Source organism: Pangasianodon hypophthalmus, chromosome 28 (assembly GCF_027358585.1).
Source record: "Pangasianodon hypophthalmus isolate fPanHyp1 chromosome 28, fPanHyp1.pri, whole genome shotgun sequence".
NCBI lineage: Eukaryota > Metazoa > Chordata > Actinopteri > Siluriformes > Pangasiidae > Pangasianodon > Pangasianodon hypophthalmus.
In genome coordinates, this window is record NC_069737.1 from 632403 (window position 1) to 652287 (window position 19885).

The following is a 19885-nucleotide window of genomic DNA, read 5'->3' on the forward strand; positions in this document are numbered from 1 at the left end:
AAAAAAGGTGTGACGGCCAGTGTACCGTAAAGTTAAGGACATATAATCGTATTGTCACAGCTGCACTTTCTTATCTCTTTGCGACAAGCTCAAAAATACCCTGTTCTTAATAATTATAAGAGAAAGCAAAGTGCTGCGACTTTGCAACCATGTCCCATTAAAGTTCTTAATAAAGTTTTAGGGTCTGTGGTAATTATGGAGGCAGGTTCTATGCAATCTGAAATTCTACTTTTTTCAATTCATTTTCCAATTTGTAATATTGAAACCTGGTGGAATTGGGGATTGAGTTTAACAGCTTTCAAACCATATTTCTATGATATTTTTTTAAATGGAATAAAGTGAATGACTTTCAGATTAATAAGCAAGATTTGTGATAGTGAGAAATGTTTGGTTTCTACAAAGACCTAATTTTACTAAATGTGTAAAATCCCTTCTGATATGTTTTGTTGAAAATAAAAAAATAACATGCATAAAATGTTTTGATGTTCAGAACAGCATTTTAACCACTGTACCCAAATAACTGGAAATAAAGAGACATAATATCTGAGAAATACATTTATGGACACATTTACGGAGAAATATATAAACCTTACACATTGCTCTAATGTCTTACTAGAATATGAGCTTGTTGTTTATAAGCAGAAGTATATTTTCACAGGCTTATGAATGAGGTTGTTTATATGAATGAATCATATGGCACTTAAGATAAATAAAAGACAATTTATAAAATTACAACCAGTAATCCTGCCTTAGAGAAATAGGCAGATCAGAAATGAAGCAGGGAGGTAGCGCAGTTTTGCAGGTTTATATTTTAGGAAACTCACTCGAGACTCATTCCTTTCTAATGACTGTTCTGGTGGAGACACATGAGTTTTAGTATGGAGAAATTCAACTCTCTTGGATTTGGATATCTTCTTGTGAAAAGTAGTGAAAAATTTATTATTATTATTATTATTATTATTATTATTATTATTATTATTATAAGTTTACCCAGTTTTGCTGAACCCAAATTGATCTTTTCAATTTTATTTGCATCCAGTTCAAATGAAGTGAGATGCTTGGATTTTTACTAGCTAAACATCATACTTACCTGCATTTCAGGTCACCTCAATAGCTTTAACTGCAAATTCTTATACGACTAGAGGGTCATTTTTGAGTGGAAATAAATTTCTATTTTTATTATAGCTTTCATTTTTTTGAAAAAGCTTTCAAAAGCTTCATGTTACTTTCTTTAATTGTGAATCTTACATTTGTAATGTTGAGTAAAGAGATAATGCAAAAAGGATTCCTTTGTGGTTTAGTTACTTCAATGACACCTATTCATTAAGAGAAACCTGAATAGTATCATTTCATGCTTTGGTATAGTTGAGTTTTAAACATTCATTCACAATCATTAACATTATTTGTCTATTTTCCCTTGGCCCAAATAAAGTTTTGAACATTAGTGTATTTCTATATGCTACCAAACACACTTTTCATCAGCTTAATTTTCTCTTTCAGGCTTGTTTGTTGTGTTGCTTAGAGAAAGGTGACACTAGGGTGGGGCATCAGTGTACAGTGTGAACAACACAGCAGAAGATCTTCCGAGATGAACAAAATTTACCAGCATTTTCTCAAAAGTCAGTAAACAAAATTTGTTTGAAATGAAATTCTTGTGTTTTCAGGGTAAATAACCCATACCAAGCTCCAACTGGATCACAGGCTCTTTCCAAGTCATGCATTTCACAGAATTATATGTGTAATTAAATGATTTGCTTCAATACAATTCATTTGTTTAAATTTCATAAAAACCATTTACCTGCTGTATATTTTACACTGTGACACAGCCGCTAGGCGGGGAACACTCCACATCTGCTACCTGTGGACACAGGTGAGTTTTAATGACATTATTCTCTGTCTAGTCACATTATGTAGAATAACCTAATCTAGATTATATAAAAGTGTATCAATCTCTTATGTACAGTTTATCTTAGCTTCTCTGAAGAATGGCATGGTGGTGCAGTGAGTAGCGTCGCCACCCCACAGGGTCCCATGTTGAATTAAAACTCGAGTTACTGTTAGTGTTGAGTTTTGCATGTTCTCCTCATGTTTGCATTGGTTTCTCTGGTTTCCTCCCATCTCCCAAAACATGCAGGTAAGTGGACTGGCTACAGTAAACTGCCCGAGTGCGTGCACGGTGCCCTGTGATGAACTGGCATACCATTAGGGGTGAATTTTCCTGCCTTAGGCCCAGTGTTGCTGGGACAAACTCAGGATCCACCGCAACCCTGACTGAGAAAAAGCAGTTACTGAAGTTGAATTAATGAATGAGTTGATTCAAGATGTAATATTATATTCATTGTATACAGTGCAATACTTTTACAATATCAAATACAATTGTTTTAAATATATCAATTTACACAAATAATTAACACTGAGCCTCCTCAGTTTGTCTAGGTATAGAGGAATCAGATGATGTTATTAAAAGCAGAGCTGAAGTGCAGGCATTCATTCAAGTGTGAGTCTGTCCAGGTGAGGGATGTCATGGCTCCTGTGAGCCTCTTCCCCGGTAGAGCACAAGTTCCTTAAATCAGCGTGAACCAAGGTTTGTTGTAAATATGCTGGAGAATGGATCTTTGTGGAATGCAGAGCTGACAAACACTGATGTAGGAAGAATCCTTTACTACTTTTTCTTACAACAAAAATTTTGCCAATTACTAGTTAACATTAAATAGTATCGTATAGTATTAAATAGTATTGTAGATGATTGAGCTTGACAATTTATAACAAACTAGTTAGACAGTGCCATAAATTGCACACTTTAGTATGTATTTTATAAAGGTACATACTTAAGTATGCAATTCCGGTATTGCAGTATATTTAGCTATCTTGATATATAATTTAAAATGTACGTAAGTGTATTTTACTTACAACATATTAGAGTTTTAGTTGCGTAAGTGACACTTACATCAATACGTATGTTACTGACACATGATAAAATGTTCAAGAGTGGTCAAGGCTTGGGACTGCAGAAAATTCTTAATGTCCATTTGGGGCCATTTGCCCAAAAAGTTTGGGAAGCCCTGTGGTAGCCCATCTTTGTCCAGCTAGGTATATCTGCTGTCATTGAATGGTATTTTAGTCAAAAACAAATTTTTATTAGTTACTGTTATTGCTTGGCAATTTAAATTTGAATAGTAGATTCCATGTATGCTGAAAATCTGTCTTAATTTTATGCCCAGCTTCTTAATGTTGTTTCCTTGAAGTAGTATTTTGGATCTGGAATAGTAAGACTACTAATTATTTTTATTTTGTTTTTCTATGCAGATTAGATATTAATCTTCAATCCTTTGTGACGGCATCTTTTATTCTGTTTATCCTTATTCTTAATTCACTAGTAATCACACCTGCTTTGGCATGCTTCTGCTCATTCATGTCAGAAATGTAGGGAGCCGTAGTATTCTCATTCTTTAATGGCACTGTTATTTTAAACATTTTCTGTTTGCCATCGAGAATGCACAGCATTTTCCACTGCATGCACATCTAATTTTATTTGATTATCACCTTGTAACGTAACTCTGTTAGCTTCAGGAAAACATTCTGGAGAGGTCTCATGTTGCAGCCAGCTTTCACAGTCAACACCATTGAGTGGTTGCTCAGAATGTTTGCTGTGTATTTACAATCAAATTAATTTTTTTCTGACAGCCGCACGTGCCTCAGAATATACTTCAAGTAATCAGACTGCAGTGAATGTAACTTCAACAAAAACAAGTTCAACACCAAGCTGTGGCAGCGCAGGCGTGGTCAAGCATCAGCTGTGGATGGAGTTGAGGCAAGTCGCTCCGTCAGGTTTGAGGTCACGCTTCTTGGCGCACGTGTGTGTGTGCGTGAGTGTGTGTGTGTGCATGGTTGTCTATCAAGATCTTGCCAAGCAGCCTTGCATTCTGTCTCTTTCTTTCTCACAGGTTATGGGAGTCACAGGCTATGTGTCAGGTTATGACACAGATGAGAGTCATCACCTGTTACCTGCTAGTTCGACCTTCCTCCTCTCCGTCCACAGCTGATGCTTAACCATGACCCGGCTGCCACGTACCCATTCACACACTACGGACAATTTAGAGATGGCAGTTAATCATACCACACGTCTTTGGATTGGGGGAGGAAACGAATACTTGAGGAAAAAAAAACCCAAAGCATGGAGAGAACATGCAAACTCTGCACACAGAGGGCAGAGGCAAGAATCGAACCCCCAATCCCCGAAAAAGCAAGGCAAATGTACTAACCACTAAACCACCGTGTCCCTCCAACACAGTGAATTGTCCTTTTCACATTCACAGTTTCAGTTATTTTGTGACAGGTAAACTTGTTCCTCAACTCGATGTTCAGCAGGTTAGATAACTCAGTGACATTCATTACTGATAACGGGCTTCAGTGTATCTGAGTTTGCCATTCTTGAAGCAGTGTAGGAATGTGGTATCACCTGTGGCTTATACAGCCTTTGAGCAGGCATCTTGCTTTTTACATGTTTCTGCTGGTATCTCAGCAAATACCATGAAAACTTCTTCATACAAGCATGCCAAGGTCCCTCATCTGCTTGTCATATGTTGCTTGTTCATGCCACCTTTCCACAGATTGAGGGACGTTGTGTGTCTAAATATAGAGTTGTACTGCATGTGTTGATAGACAAGCACTGTGTCTCTCTTTGCCATGGTCTTCTTGAACAATTTCTAGACTCAGGATCTCCAGAGTGTCCTTAATGTCACTATAAGGAAAAGTTTACCAAGTTCTTTTTCATATCTAATTCAAATTAAGTGAGAGGCTTAGATTTACTAGCTAAACATCATACTGCATTTCAGGTCACTTCAACAGCTTTAATAGATAGCAAACACTTATATAACTAACTAGAGTGTAATTTGTGAGTGAATTCTTTTTAAAATCTGATTTATTTGAAAGCCTCATGTCACAATGTGTTTCATTTTTTCTTCTGACCCAAATAAAAGTTAGCAGATTGATCTATTTTCATATACTAACAACATACGTCATCTTGTTCTTTATTTACTTTGAGGCTTGCTTTTTTTTTTACTTTGTTTAGAGAATGGTGACACTAGGGTGGGGTATCAGCATACAGTGTGAACAACAGAACAGAAGATCCTCTGAGAAGATTAACTTTATATTATTTACTATTTCTTCATTTTATTTTCACATTTTCCGTATCCTGTCTATATAATAAACCGAAAAGCAGGAAATGCCGTTTGTTAGTAATGTTGTTTTTCAAGTTGTCAGGGTAAATTAGCAGCAGCCAAGCTGTGATTGGCTCCCAGGCCCTTTTCACATCATGGGTTTGGCATAAGTATGTTACATGCATTGTTACATCCTCTGGTTAAATATCCCAATTACCTGCTCTGTATTTTACACTTCGACACTGCCACTGGACTGAGAACATTCACATCTGCTATCTGTGGACACAAGGTGAGTCCTTACTTTATTTTCCACCTAGTCACATTATGTATCAGTCTCTTATAGAAAATTTAAATATTATGATGTAACGTTCACTGAAGTATTATGCTTAAAAATATTATATTCACATGCTGTGTACATTATGGAATCTTTTTATATCAAATAAAATTGTTTTAAATATACAAAGTATATAAATAATTAATTATATAATTGTTTTAATTATACCATTATAATTTAAATAATAATAATTATATATAATTATAATTATATAATTAAATATAAATACATTTAATAAATTATGCAAAAAAAAAAAAAAAAATCTGTATATATATTCAAAATAATTATTAGTTTCTTTAATCTTAGGCATGGGTATTGCCTAAACTGTTAGTTGACATTTTTGCTTGCACCACTGATGAAACACTTTTCTAGAAGATTTGTCTACTTGCTTAACTGTACTATTTTATAATACATTATATATATATATATATATATATATATATATATATATATATATATATATATATACACACATACATACATATATATATATATATATATATATATATATATATATATATATATATATATATATATATATACACATATACAGTATTTTTTTAAAATAAAATTTGTATAAACCTGTTTTTAATTTTAGGTTATAATCAGCACAATGGACTGGAGGGTTATACTGGCTATTTTGTGTATTTTGTGTCTGCCTGGTAAGTGTTCTCTTTTCCTATTTTTTCCTAAGAGTCTGAATTCCCTCTCAGGTTCTGTAGTCACTTACATTGTCCTGCTCAAATATAACTCACTCAGTTAATACATCTGCTTTCTTCTCTCTCGAGAAGCTGCTTTATTTAGCAAGACTATGTCTGAATTACTTTAAAGAGAGGTCTCTGCCTAACTGGATATATCTGCTGAGACTGTGTGCTATTATTCTGTTTCCATATATACACTATATGACCAAACGTTTGTGCACCTCTTTGTGCTTGTTGAACGTCCCATTCCAGATTCATTCCCCCTTTGCTGTTGTAATAAGCTCCACTCTTCTGGGAAGCTTTCCACTAGATTTTGGAGCGTGCTTGTGGAAATTTGTGTTCATTCAGCTACAAGAGCTTTAGCTACAAGAGGTCAGGCGCTGATGTTGGGTGAGCAGGCTCCAGTTCCAGTTCATCCCAAAGGTGTTCAGTGGGGTTGAGGTCAGGGCTCTATACAGGACACTCGAGTTCTTCCAGTCCAACCTTCACACGCCACGTCTTCAGGGAGCACAGGGGCATTGTCATGCAGGAACTGGTTTTGGGACTTTTAGTTCCAGTTGACCTCTTAGTTCAACTAGTTGAACCAAAACCAGTGGGGTTGGAGAGTACCAGAAAAAAGTGTCATTGCTCTATTAATGAAATAGTTACAGAATTCAAACATCCAGTGTGTGGGAGAGAAAGGCACAGGATAATAATAAATATGAAGCAAGAAACATTGTACTGATTATTATTATTATTATTATTATTATTATTATTATTATTATAATACTAAACTTACTTTTACTTTACATTACTATATTATTACTAATTATACATTTACATGCTGATAACATGGCAAACATAAAAAAAGACAGACTGACATGATAAATTGGCAAAGAAAATGGCACATAATTATTTAACGTACGTGTCTAGAAACTAATATTATGAGCGGTAACCTTTCAATGGAAAACACCTTGATAGCAACAGCACAAGCCACTTTGCAGTCAAGTGTGTGGACTAACATTAGCTTGTGTCTGTTTCTTTTAATTAGTTTAATTTATGATTAAACACACAGACTGAAGCCTTTCTTTGCAAGTATTTTTACTTACCCAGTTACTGGCATTGATATTCCTCTTTAGGAGCTCTTGCAGACTGAAAATACAATTATAAGTTCAGTGAATGAACTGGAAAAGCAGGAACCGCAGTACACAATATGGTTAAGGGTTTTGTACAATCAGCCCATTGTGTGCTTTCAATTTTTTGACAACAGTTTGGGAAAGGCCCACATATGGGTGTGATGGTCAGGTGTCCACATACTTTTGGTCATATAGTATACTATAAGGTGAGAAGCTTTCTTAATTTTCTTCCCAGCTTGATTTAGTTTCTGTGAATCAAAGAAATGTTGTACTTTGAATGTGGAATTCAGAAACAGATGGTCATAATCTGTGTGACTGCGTGTGAGTGTGTGTATGAAAGAAGTTTTAACAGTGTGTGTAAGGGAGTTTGATAGTACGTGTAAGTGATTAGCGTGTGAGAATATGATGGTGCGTGAGGGGGAAATTTGAAATTCTGCATGAGAGATACTTTGAATGTGCGTGAGAGAGAGTTTGATATTCAGTTTTTGACTGGCTTCTAGTTTGAATGGCTCCTTCCTTGGGGCCCTCCCTGAATCTTCAGAGTCATATGGGATGCCAAGCAGTGGCAAGATGAACCCAAGCAATGAATCATGAGAGAGTATGACAGTGTGTGTGAGTGTATGATGGCACCTGAGGGAAAGAATGTTTGAAATTTGTCTGACAGTCTCTCATGATAATCCTTTGTAATAGCATCTTTCACTGAGTTTCATCACTGTTTTATTGCTTTGTGTTTTATTAGTCTGTTGGGTTCTAACATATACGTGTAATATACGTTATAAGATCATCTTGAGCTTTAATCGGTCTTTTTATTTGACTGGACACTTTAATACTTGACACTGAATACCATTATGGCAGATGTATTGGGTTGAAACTAGTTTTAAGTCATTAATTGAGATGGTTTTTCTGTTTCCAAACAATGAAAAGAATATGACTATCTCTGCTCAGGGAATGTTCAAGTTGGTCAAACAGAAAAGAGTTGATGACACATTACCCAGGAATATCCCTTTGTTCAATCCTTAGAACCCAATAAAAGCAATCTGTGGCTCAGTCTTTTCAGTGTCATAGTTCAGGAACCTTTTTTTTTTTTTTTTTGACAAATTCAGTTTTGAAAAGACATAAATGTTTAGCATAGAGTTCAAAACAAGCTCAATAAAGTTGACAGTTTTTTAGAGAGAAAAGGGAGAGAGAAATAAAGTTTTTTGAAAGCTGTGATCTAGATCTCATTTCCGTGTTTTGTGAGTGTCTGAATGAATGTATAGACAAAAAAGAGGAAATCCTTATTTATAATATAATTCGAAATATTCTTATTTATTTCTAGCATATTTGCAATTTCACTCAAAATGCAGTTAGATTATAATGCCCACCTCTGCCAGCTTTATATAGTGTACAAACAAAACTTCAGTTCCTCACCCTGCAGATGAGACACTCGTAGCGCTAAAGACGACAATCTTAGATAAAACAGATATTCTTCTGTTGCTGAGAGTGCAATACAACACCTAGCAGATGAGGGCAACTAAATAATTCTTAATATCACCTTCCAATTTCAACTCATAATAAATTCATGATGCTTTAAAAAAAATCATGAATTGGTTGCTGACAATGAACTTTGGCAATTAGCAGGAAGCCACGGGAATACAATATCAATTAAAATATTTCTTTATTAGATTAATCATGTATTCTTTTAAATTATAGATTGTACATAGTAGATTGTTCGATCATCCAAGTTCATATGCTCCTATGGCACAGAGGATCTACTGTTGCTATTTCTAAAATGATATCTCCACTGAAATAACCACTTTTTGATATATGTGAAAAAATGCACCAGGGTAAGGTTCTAATGGTTAAAAGCAATTCTTCTTGTATGTGATATGTTGGAAAAAAAAAGCCTAATTGTACTCTGACCATATTCAGGTTCATACTTTTTGGGAGCTGACCTATGCATCTCTTAATATGCGAGTGAGCAGCTCATTTACTGCATATTTGATTCCTCTGAGATCTGTGAAGCACAATGCTTCAGCATCAACCAGATTCTATTTGTGATTTTAGACTTTCCTATTGTCCATTATTCAGTATTAACATTCCTATTGTCCATTATATCTTGGGTATTTAAAACCAGGAGATTTCAACTTTTTTTGTCCCTGTAAAAGAGCTTGTTCTGCAAGTACCCATCACCTCATCAGTGGGCCCTGGCTTGTAGCCTTTCAAATGTTTATTATTTTTGATTTGGTTTTTGGTTTTGGTTCTAAAATAGTTTGGTGATAGGGATTCCACCTGTAATCACGTCTGTTTTGGCACACTTCTGCTTATTCGTGTCAGAAATAGAAATATAGGATAGGTCTTTGGAGTCATCCTAGAGAAAGTATTACTTGCAGCAGTAGCAGTCTCAGTCAACCTCTTTATTGGCCCAAATATGCTAAACATTTTCTGTTTCCCATGGTGAATGCATGCACATTTGTATAATGCATATTTTCCACAGCATGCTTTTGGTTATATCCTTGTAACTCTCTCAGTTTGAAAAAATGATATATTATGTATATTTTTATATGTTTTTATATACAATTTTTTATCTAAATAATCTGAAATAATATATTTTGCCAATCAAAGTTTATCTTTTCTGTCTGGCAGCTGCAAGTGCCCAAAGCAGTTCAGGTGATCAGACCGCAGGCAATTCAACTTCAACAAACACGACTTCAACAAACACGACTTCAAACTCGAGCACAGCTACAAACACCTCGTCAACAAACACGACTTCAAACTCAAGCACAAACACCTCTTCAACAAACACGACTTCAAACTCGAGCACACCTACTAACACCTCTTCAACAAACACGTCTTCAACAAACACAACTTCAGACTCGACCACACCTACTAACACCTCTTCAACAAACACGACTTCAACAAACACGACTTCAAACTCGAGCACAAACACCTCGTCAACAAACACAACTTCAAACTCGAGCACAAACACCTCTTCAACAAACACAACTTCAAACTCGAGCACACCTACTAACACCTCTTCAACAAACACGTCTTCAACAAACACGACTTCAACAAACACAACTTCAGACTCGACCACACCTACTAACACCTCTTCAACAAACACGACTTCAACAAACACGACTTCAACAAATACAACTTCAAACTCAAGCACAAACACCTCGTCAACAAACACAACTTCAAACTCGAGCACAAACACCTCTTCAAACTCAAGCACAGCTACAAACACCTCTTCAACGAACACAACTTCAGACTCGACCACACCTACTAACACCTCTTCAACAAACACCTCTTCAACAAACACGTCTTCAACAAACACAACTTCAAACTCGAGCACAAACACCTCGTCAACAAACACAACTTCAAACTCGAGCACAAACACCTCTTCAACAAACACAACTTCAAACTCGAGCACACCTACTAACACCTCTTCAACAAACACGACTTCAACAAACACGACTTCAACAAACACGACTTCAAACTCAAGCACAAACACCTCGTCAACAAACACAACTTCAGACTCGACCACACCTACTAACACTTCTTCAACAAACACCTCTTCAACAAACACCTCTTCAACAAACACCTCTTCAACAAACACGTCTTCAACAAACACAACTTCAACAAACACGACTTCAACAAACACAACTTCAACAAACACAACTTCAAACTCAAGCACAAACTCCTCGTCAACAAACACAACTTCAAACTCGAGCACACCTACTAACACCTCTTCAACAAACACGTCTTCAACAAACACAACTTCAGACTCGACCACACCTACTAACACTTCTTCAACAAACACCTCTTCAACAAACACCTCTTCAAACTCGAGCACACCTACTAACACCTCTTCAACAAACACGTCTTCAACAAACACGTCTTCAACAAACACAACTTCAAACTCGAGCACACCTACTAACACTTCTTCAACAAACACGACTTCAACAAACACGACTTCAACAAACACCTCTTCAACAAACACCTCTTCAAACTCGAGCACACCTACTAACACCTCTTCAACAAACACCTCTTCAACAAACACGACTTCAACAAACACAACTTCAGACTCGACCACACCTACTAACACCTCTTCAACAAACACGTCTTCAACAAACACGACTTCAAACACGACTTCAAACACCTCGTCAACAAACACAACTTCAAACTCGAGCACACCTACTAACACGTCTTCAACAAACACCTCGTCAACAAACACAACTTCAAACTCGAGCACACCTACTAACACGTCTTCAACAAACACCTCGTCAACAAACACAACTTCAAACTCAAGCACAAACACGTCTTCAACAAACACAACTTCAAACTCAAGCACAAACACCTCTTCAACAAACACGACTTCAAACTCGACCACACCTACTAACACGTCTTCAACAAACACATCTTCAACAAACTCGTCTTCAACAAACACATCTTCAACAAACACGTCTTCAACAAACACGACTTCAAACTCGAGCACAAACACCTCGTCAACAAACACGACTTCAAACTCGACCACACCTACTAACACCTCTTCAACAAACACGTCTTCAACAAACACGACTTCAAACTCGAGCACAAACACCTCGTCAACAAACACGACTTCAAACTCGAGCACAAACACCTCATCAACAAACACAACTTCAAACTCGACCACACCTACTAACACCTCTTCAACAAACACGTCTTCAACAAACACGACTTCAAACTCGAGCACAAACACCTCATCAACAAACACGACTTCAAACTCGAGCACACCTACAAACACCTCTTCAACAAACACGTCTTCAACAAACACGACTTCAAACTCGAGCACAAACACCTCGTCAACAAACACGACTTCAAACTCGACCACACCTACTAACACCTCTTCAACAAACACGTCTTCAACAAACACGACTTCAAACTCGAGCACAAACACCTCGTCAACAAACACGACTTCAAACTCGAGCACAAACACCTCATCAACAAACACGACTTCAAACTCGACCACACCTACTAACACCTCTTCAACAAACACGACTTCAACAAACACGACTTCAACAAACACGACTTCAACAAACACGACTTCAACAAACACGACTTCAAACTCGAGCACAAACACCTCGTCAACAAACACGACTTCAAACTCGAGCACACCTACTAACACCTCTTCAACAAACACCTCTTCAACAAACACGACTTCAAACTCGAGCACAAACACCTCGTCAACAAACACGACTTCAAACTCGACCACACCTACTAACACGTCTTCAACAAACACGTCTTCAACAAACACGACTTCAACAAACACAACTTCAAACTCGACCACACCTACTAACACCTCTTCAACAAACACGTCTTCAACAAACACGACTTCAACAAACACAACTTCAAACTCGACCACACCTACTAACACCTCTTCAACAAACACGTCTTCAACAAACACCTCTTCAACAAACACCTCTTCAACAAACACAACTTCAAACTCGACCACACCTACTAACACCTCTTCAACAAACACGACTTCAACAAACACGACTTCAACAAACACAACTTCAAACTCGACCACACCTACTAACACCTCTTCAACAAACACGTCTTCAACAAACACCTCTTCAACAAACACAACTTCAAACTCGACCACACCTACTAACACCTCTTCAACAAACACGTCTTCAACAAACACCTCTTCAACAAACACAACTTCAAACTCGACCACACCTACTAACACCTCTTCAACAAACACGACTTCAACAAACACGACTTCAACAAACACGACTTCAAACTCGAGCACACCTACTAACACCTCTTCAACAAACACGTCTTCAACAAACACAACTTCAAACTCGAGCACAAACACCTCGTCAACAAACACAACTTCAAACTCGAGCACACCTACTAACACCTCTTCAACAAACACGTCTCCAACAAACACGACTTCAACAAACACGACTTCAACAAACACCTCTTCAACAAACACGACTTCAACCTCGAGCACACCTACAACCCCTCCTGTAGTAGCTGCAGCATTCACCTTGGTCTTTAGCCTCAACGAAATCTTTACTCCAGAACTGGCCAATACCAGCTCTACACAGTTTACAGAAAAAGCTACAAGTATTCGAAATCAGGTGAGTTTAATTGATATTACTTCCATTTATAATCCATTTTAATCATCGACTCTTTCTCATGAGTAAGTATAACTTACTCATTAACTTTAACTAGACCAAAGCCTAAAAGTGAGCAAACAAATCGCCAATGCATTTGAACCAGTGTATATGACCAAATTATATTTTTCAGCTTGAACCAATTTACAGACAAATGTTCAAAAACTTCCTTCGGATGATAATTCATGGTTTCAGGTGAGAAATAATATATAAAGACATTACTCTGAATAATTGTTTATCTTTACTTTTAATGATTCAGAATTTCAAACTGTTTTTAACTATGGTTGTGTTTTTAGGAATGGTTCGATTGTGACAAATTCCAGCCTTGAATTTAGTGCCAATGGCACCATCCCAACTGACTCCACAGTAAAAGAAACCTTTGTTAATGTGACTACCACCAACTCAAGCTTGAACGTTATTCCAAATTCTGTAAATGTCACCCAGGCTCCTGGTCAGTATACACTTTAAAGGATATTGCATTTTAATAATATTTTGTACATGTAATTATTTTAATTCATATTTAACCTCTCAATTAATAGTAACAAACACGACTTCAACAAACACGTCTTCAACAAACACGACTTCAAACTCGAGCACAGCTACAAACACCTCTTCAACAAACACGACTTCAAACTCGAGCACAGCTACAAACACCTCTTCAACAAACACGTCTTCAACCAACACAACTTCAACAAACACGACTTCAAACACCTCGTCAACAAACACAACTTCAAACTCGAGCACAGCTACAAACACCTCTTCAACAAACACCTCTTCAACAAACACAACTTCAACAAACACGACTTCAAACACCTCGTCAACAAACACGACTTCAAACTCGAGCACAGCTACAAACACGTCTTCAACAAACACCTCTTCAACAAACACGACTTCAAACTCGAGCACAGCTACAAACACCTCTTCAACAAACACCTCGTCAACAAACACAACTTCAAACTCGACCACACCTACTAACACCTCTTCAACAAACACGTCTTCAACAAACACGACTTCAACAAACACAACTTCAACAAACACCTCTTCAACAAACACGTCTTCAACAAACACAACTTCAACAAACACAACTTCAACAAACACAACTTCAAACTCGAGCACAGCTACAAACACCTCTTCAACAAACACCTCGTCAACAAACACAACTTCAAACTCGACCACACCTACTAACACCTCTTCAACAAACACGTCTTCAACAAACACGACTTCAACAAACACAACTTCAACAAACACCTCTTCAACAAACACGACTTCAACAAACACAACTTCAACAAACACAACTTCAACAAACACAACTTCAAACTCGAGCACAGCTACAAACACCTCTTCAACAAACACAACTTCAACAAACACAACTTCAACAAACACAACTTCAACAAACACAACTTCAAACTCGACCACACCTACTAACACGTCTTCAACAAACACGTCTTCAACAAACACAACTTCAAACTCGAGCACAAACACCTCTTCAACAAACACGACTTCAAACTCGAGCACAGCTACAAACACCTCTTCAACAAACACGACTTCAAACTCGAGCACAGCTACAAACACCTCTTCAACAAACACCTCTTCAACAAACACGACTTCAAACTCGAGCACAGCTACAAACACCTCTTCAACAAACACCTCTTCAACAAACACGACTTCAAACTCGAGCACAAACACCTCGTCAACAAACACAACTTCAAACTCGAGCACAGCTACAAACACCTCTTCAACAAACACCTCATCAACAAACACAACTTCAAACTCGAGCACACCTACAACCCCTCCTGTAGTAGCTGCAGCATTCACCTTGGTCTTCAGCATCAGCGAAACCTTTACTCCAGAACTGGCCAATACCAGCTCTCCACAGTTTACAGCAAAAGCTACAAGTATTCGAAATCAGGTGAGTTTAATTGATATTACTTCCATTTATAATCCATTTTAATCATCGACTCTTTCTCATGAGTAAGTATAACTTACTTATTAACTTTAACTAGACCAAAGCCTAAAAGTGAGCAACCAAATCGCCAATGCATTTGAACCAGTGTATATGACCAAATTATTTTTTTCAGCTTGAACCAATTTACAGACAAATGTTCAAAAACTTCCTTCGGATGATAATTTATGGTTTCAGGTGAGAAATAATATATAAAGACATTACTCTGAATAATTGTTTATCTTTACTTTTAATGATTCAGAATTTCAAACTGTTTTTAACTATGGTTGTGTTTTAGGAGTGGTTCGATTGTGACAAATTCCAGCCTTGAATTTAGTGCCAATGGCACCATCCCAACTGACTCCACAGTAAAAGAAACCCTTGTTAATGCGACTACCGCCAACTCAAGCTTGAACATTAATACAACTTCTATAAATGTCACCCAGGCTCCCGGTCAGTATACACTTTTAAGGATATTGCATTTTAATAACACTTTGTACATGTAAATATTTTAATTCCTTATTTAACCTCTCAATTAATAGTAACAAACACCTCTTCAACAAACACGTCGTCAACAAACACGACTTCAAACTCAAGCACAGCTACAAACACCTCTTCAACAAACACGACTTCAAACTCAAGCACAGCTACAAACACCTCTTCAACAAACACCTCTTCAACAAACACGTCTTCAACAAACACTTCTTCAACAAACACGACTTCAACAAACACGACTTCAGCAAACACTACTTCAACAAACACAACTACAAACAGTCCTGCAGTAGCTGCAGTATTCAACTTGGTCTTTAGCATCAATGAAACCTTTGATGCAGCACTGGCCAATACCAGCTCTACACAGTTTGCAGCAAAAGCTACAAGTATCCGTACTCAGGTATTTTTTTTATTGATAATGCTGCCAGTTACAATTTACTCTTAACTTTTCTCTATGTGGCTTTCTGTAAGAACAGTATATGATCTGGACATTTCTGATGAATACTGTGAAGTTAATTACAGCTGGCACACCATGTGGCACAATTATATATGAATCTGAACATTTATGAGTCTAGCCAATGCATGAAATAACCAATGCATTTGAGATCAGTGTTTATGAACAAATTAATTGATTAATAAATTATTTTTTTCAGCTTGAATCAATTTACAGACAAATGTTCAAAAACTTCCTCCAGATGATAATTCATAGTTTCAGGTGAGAAATAACATGAAAACACTGCTCTGAATAATTATTTAACTGCTCTGAATAATTGTAACTGTTTTTAACTATGGTTGGTTTTTAGGAATGGTTCGATTGTGACAAATTCCAGCCTTGAATTTAGTGCCAATGGCACCATCCCAACTGACTCCACAGTAAAAGATGCCCTTGTTAATGCGACTACCGCCAACTCAAGCTTGAACATTATTACAAATTCTATAAATGTCACCCGGGTTCCTGGTCAGTATACACTTTAAAGGATATTGCATTTTAATAACTGAGTGGCACATGTAGATACTCTAATTCCAGTTTAACCTCTCAATCAACAGAGACAAACTCCTCTTCACCAAATGCAACTTCATCCACGAGCACAAATACAACCACGAGCACAACTACAACCACGAGCACAACTACAACCACTCCTTCAACGCCTGAAATTGCAGTATCAATTTTCAACTTGGTCTTTAGAATCAGTGAAACCTTTGATGCAGCACTGGCCAATACCAGCTCTACACAGTTTGCAGCAAAAGCTTCAATTATCCGTACTCAGGTATTTTTTATTGATAATGCTACCATGCTTGAGAAATTCTATTGTAATACAAGACAACCTAAAGAACTCTTAATTGCCTTTCTGAAGTAATATGTACAGAACATGTCTCATTTGTGCACTCTTGTCTGATTTTTCAGTAAGTTATATCAATATTGTTAAATCCGATTCAGTTCACTTGCCATGGGGCACAATTATATATGAATTTAAACATTTGTAAGCCTTGACATGTGAGTTATTTGTTGCGTTTAACCATCTAGTGCTAAATGATACAGACAAGTTTATCAGTGTGTGACACTGCTGTTGATACTCACCTGATTCATTTCTAATTTCTTTTAGGTTGAACCATTGTACAAGAAAGCCTTTAAAAACTTCATCATCATGAAAATTATAAAATTCTGGTAAGAAGGAAGACATGGCTCCGAATATTTATTTTTTTGTTTATTTCTTTGTTGATTCATGATTGAATTTTAACCTGAATTTCTACATTTGTGTCCTTTCAGGAGTGGCTCTATTGTGACAGAAAGCAACCTATTTTTCAGTCCTAATGGCCCAAATGTTACTGCGGCCCAAGTGAAAAACACTCTTCTCACTGGACTTCAAAACTTGAACTTTACTGTTGATCCAAACTCCATCAACGTCACCCAGACTCTTGGTCAGTATACATTTGCAGAGACTTTACTGCGTTACTTAGTGCTTATCAGTTAGAAATGATCCAAAATCATTGTAAATATGAATTAAGAATTAAAATATATATTTGTATGCATTTAATTTTATGTACATGTTTATATTTTGCAGGGAATTCCATGCCACCAGTGATTGCCAGCTCACTTTCCGTGATATGGATGTCTCTTCTATCACTTCTGCTTTCAGTGGCATTGCACTTCTAGCTCTAGACCTGATCAGAAAACATACAGAATCATAATTCCTAAGTTAAAGGGAATATGGGGAAAATGTTTCATTCTTATAAACAAAGATATCTTTACATAAGAAATTCTAATATCTTAAATTGTTGAAACTGGAGACTTAATGAGGGTTCTGATTTGCCTGAAAATTTCTAACACATTCTAACAGTCCTACAAGGATTTTGTTCGACTTATATTTAAATCCATTGAAATCTTTTTTAAACCATTGTGTAGTTCATAGTATAAATTAATGTTGTTCTATAGAGTATAATTTCTAAAGACTTGCTTGTATATGCAAACCTACATATAAGTTCTTTATATCAGTGTACAATTATTATAAACATTGTTTGAAATAAAGCTTTGCACAATTTATTTTCTACTTTATGCATATAATTTAATAATATAATGATATACTATTTGGCCAAATGTATGTGGACACATGTCCATCACACCCAGGTGTGATTTTTGACAAAACTGTCAAAAATTTATCTTAGCAGTTTATCTTAGCTTTTAATAGACCATTAGGTGTGGCTTCTGTTTGGTTGGAATGAAAACCTGCACCCACCCCTTGGACACCCCTGCTGTAGAATTAAGATTTCCCTTCACTGGAACGAACGGACTCAAAGCACAAAGCGAGCTGTATGAAGACATGGTTTGCCAAGGTTGGAGTAGAAGAACTTGAGTAGCCTGCACAGAGCCTTGACCTCAACCCCACTGAACACTGAACACCGACTGCACCCCAAGCCTCCTTGCCCAACATCTGTGCCTGACCTCACTAATGCTCTTGTGGCTGAATGGACACAAATCCCCACAGCCATATATGAGTTTGATGGTCATGCTCTCATAGTCCTTTTAAAGTGCCTGCCATATGCCTTTTACTTAGGAGTGGCTTCTGTCTAGCCAGTCTACCATAAAGATCTGATTGCTGGAGTATTTCTAAGATGGATGTTTTTCAAGCAATTTCTCCCATCTCTGCTGAGGACTTCTTTAGTTGAATCAGAGTGGCCACTGGGTTCTTGGTCACCTCCTTGTCCAAGCCTCTTCTAGCCATGTTACTGAGTTTGGAAGGACAGTCAGCGCTAGGAAGAGTCATGGTGGTTCCATACTTCTTTTATTTCACAAAGATGAAGCCCACTGTGCTCCTGGGAACATCCAAAGCTTTAAGAATAGGTTTATATCCCTGCCCAGATATATGGCCCACACAGTTTGATTGTGGAGGACTGTGGAGAGTTCCTCAGACTTCAAGGCTTAGTTTTGTCACTTAGTTAGTCACTGTGAATTGTGGGACCTAATATATACACAGATGTGTGCCTAAATCATGTCCAATCAATTAAATTTGCCACAAGTAGACTGTAGTCAACCTCTACAGGCATCTCAATGTAATCAAAGCAAACAAGATACACCTTAGCTCATCATGGGTTATTGTGTATAGATTAATGGCAAAAAGTCAATATAATTAATTGCAAATTAAATCTATAAATTAACGTGCAAAAACTGAAGGAGTCTGAATAATTTTCAAACTCACTGTATATCCCTATACTGTAAACATGAATTCACATGCTGCTAAAGATTCTTTTACAAATATAAACAATGTTTAAAAGGAAACATCAGAAAATCAATGCTTCTGGGGGTTTTAGGTAGGTTATTGAGTTCCTAACACAGGCACAGCCTGCACACGTTATAGTGATGTAACCTACTAATGATCAATCATAACTCTCCCAGCTATGTCATTTATACAGAGATCACTTAACATCTGAATCATTAAACATGAATTGCTTAATGTATGAATCACTCATCATTACTACAGACTTCCTCTGGCAACTACTTAA

General features: G+C 36.9%; 1 protein-coding gene across 4 annotated transcripts; it reads left to right on the forward strand.

Moving 5' to 3' along the window:
- The first annotated feature begins 682 nt into the window (after positions 1-682).
- Positions 683-18428, forward strand: LOC117596367 (uncharacterized). 4 transcript variants are annotated; one of them, XM_053230921.1, is made up of 15 exons: positions 3842-5448; positions 6092-6155; positions 9935-10040; positions 10863-13416; positions 13586-13647; positions 13749-13903; positions 13992-15039; positions 15085-15198; positions 16052-16286; positions 16540-16601; positions 16690-16844; positions 16934-17154; positions 17491-17552; positions 17655-17806; positions 17950-18428. In XM_053230921.1, exons 1-15 carry the CDS (start codon positions 5332-5334, stop codon positions 18039-18041), a joined length of 5199 nt encoding a protein of 1732 aa, XP_053086896.1. In that variant the 5' UTR covers positions 3842-5331; the 3' UTR covers positions 18042-18428. The 4 variants fall into 4 exon arrangements, with proteins under 4 accessions (XP_053086898.1, XP_053086897.1, XP_053086896.1 ...); XM_053230922.1 differs by lacking the exon at positions 3842-5448 and adding an exon at positions 1830-1869 and having other exon boundaries at positions 6090-6155; positions 13992-15198; XM_053230920.1 differs by having other exon boundaries at positions 13992-15198.
- Positions 18429-19885: the final 1457 nt, after the last annotated feature.

Excerpts from the sequence above, each read along its gene's own strand:
- LOC117596367 (XM_053230920.1), top strand. The coding sequence starts at position 5,332 with ATGTTACATGCATTGTTACATCCTCTGGTTAAATATCCCAATTACCTG. Across the intron at positions 6,156-9,934 it reads GTGTATTTTGTGTCTGCCTG|CTGCAAGTGCCCAAAGCAGT; the intron begins GTAAGTGTTCTC and ends TCTGTCTGGCAG. Across the intron at positions 13,904-13,991 it reads AAATGTCACCCAGGCTCCTG|TAACAAACACGACTTCAACA; the intron begins GTCAGTATACAC and ends CTCAATTAATAG.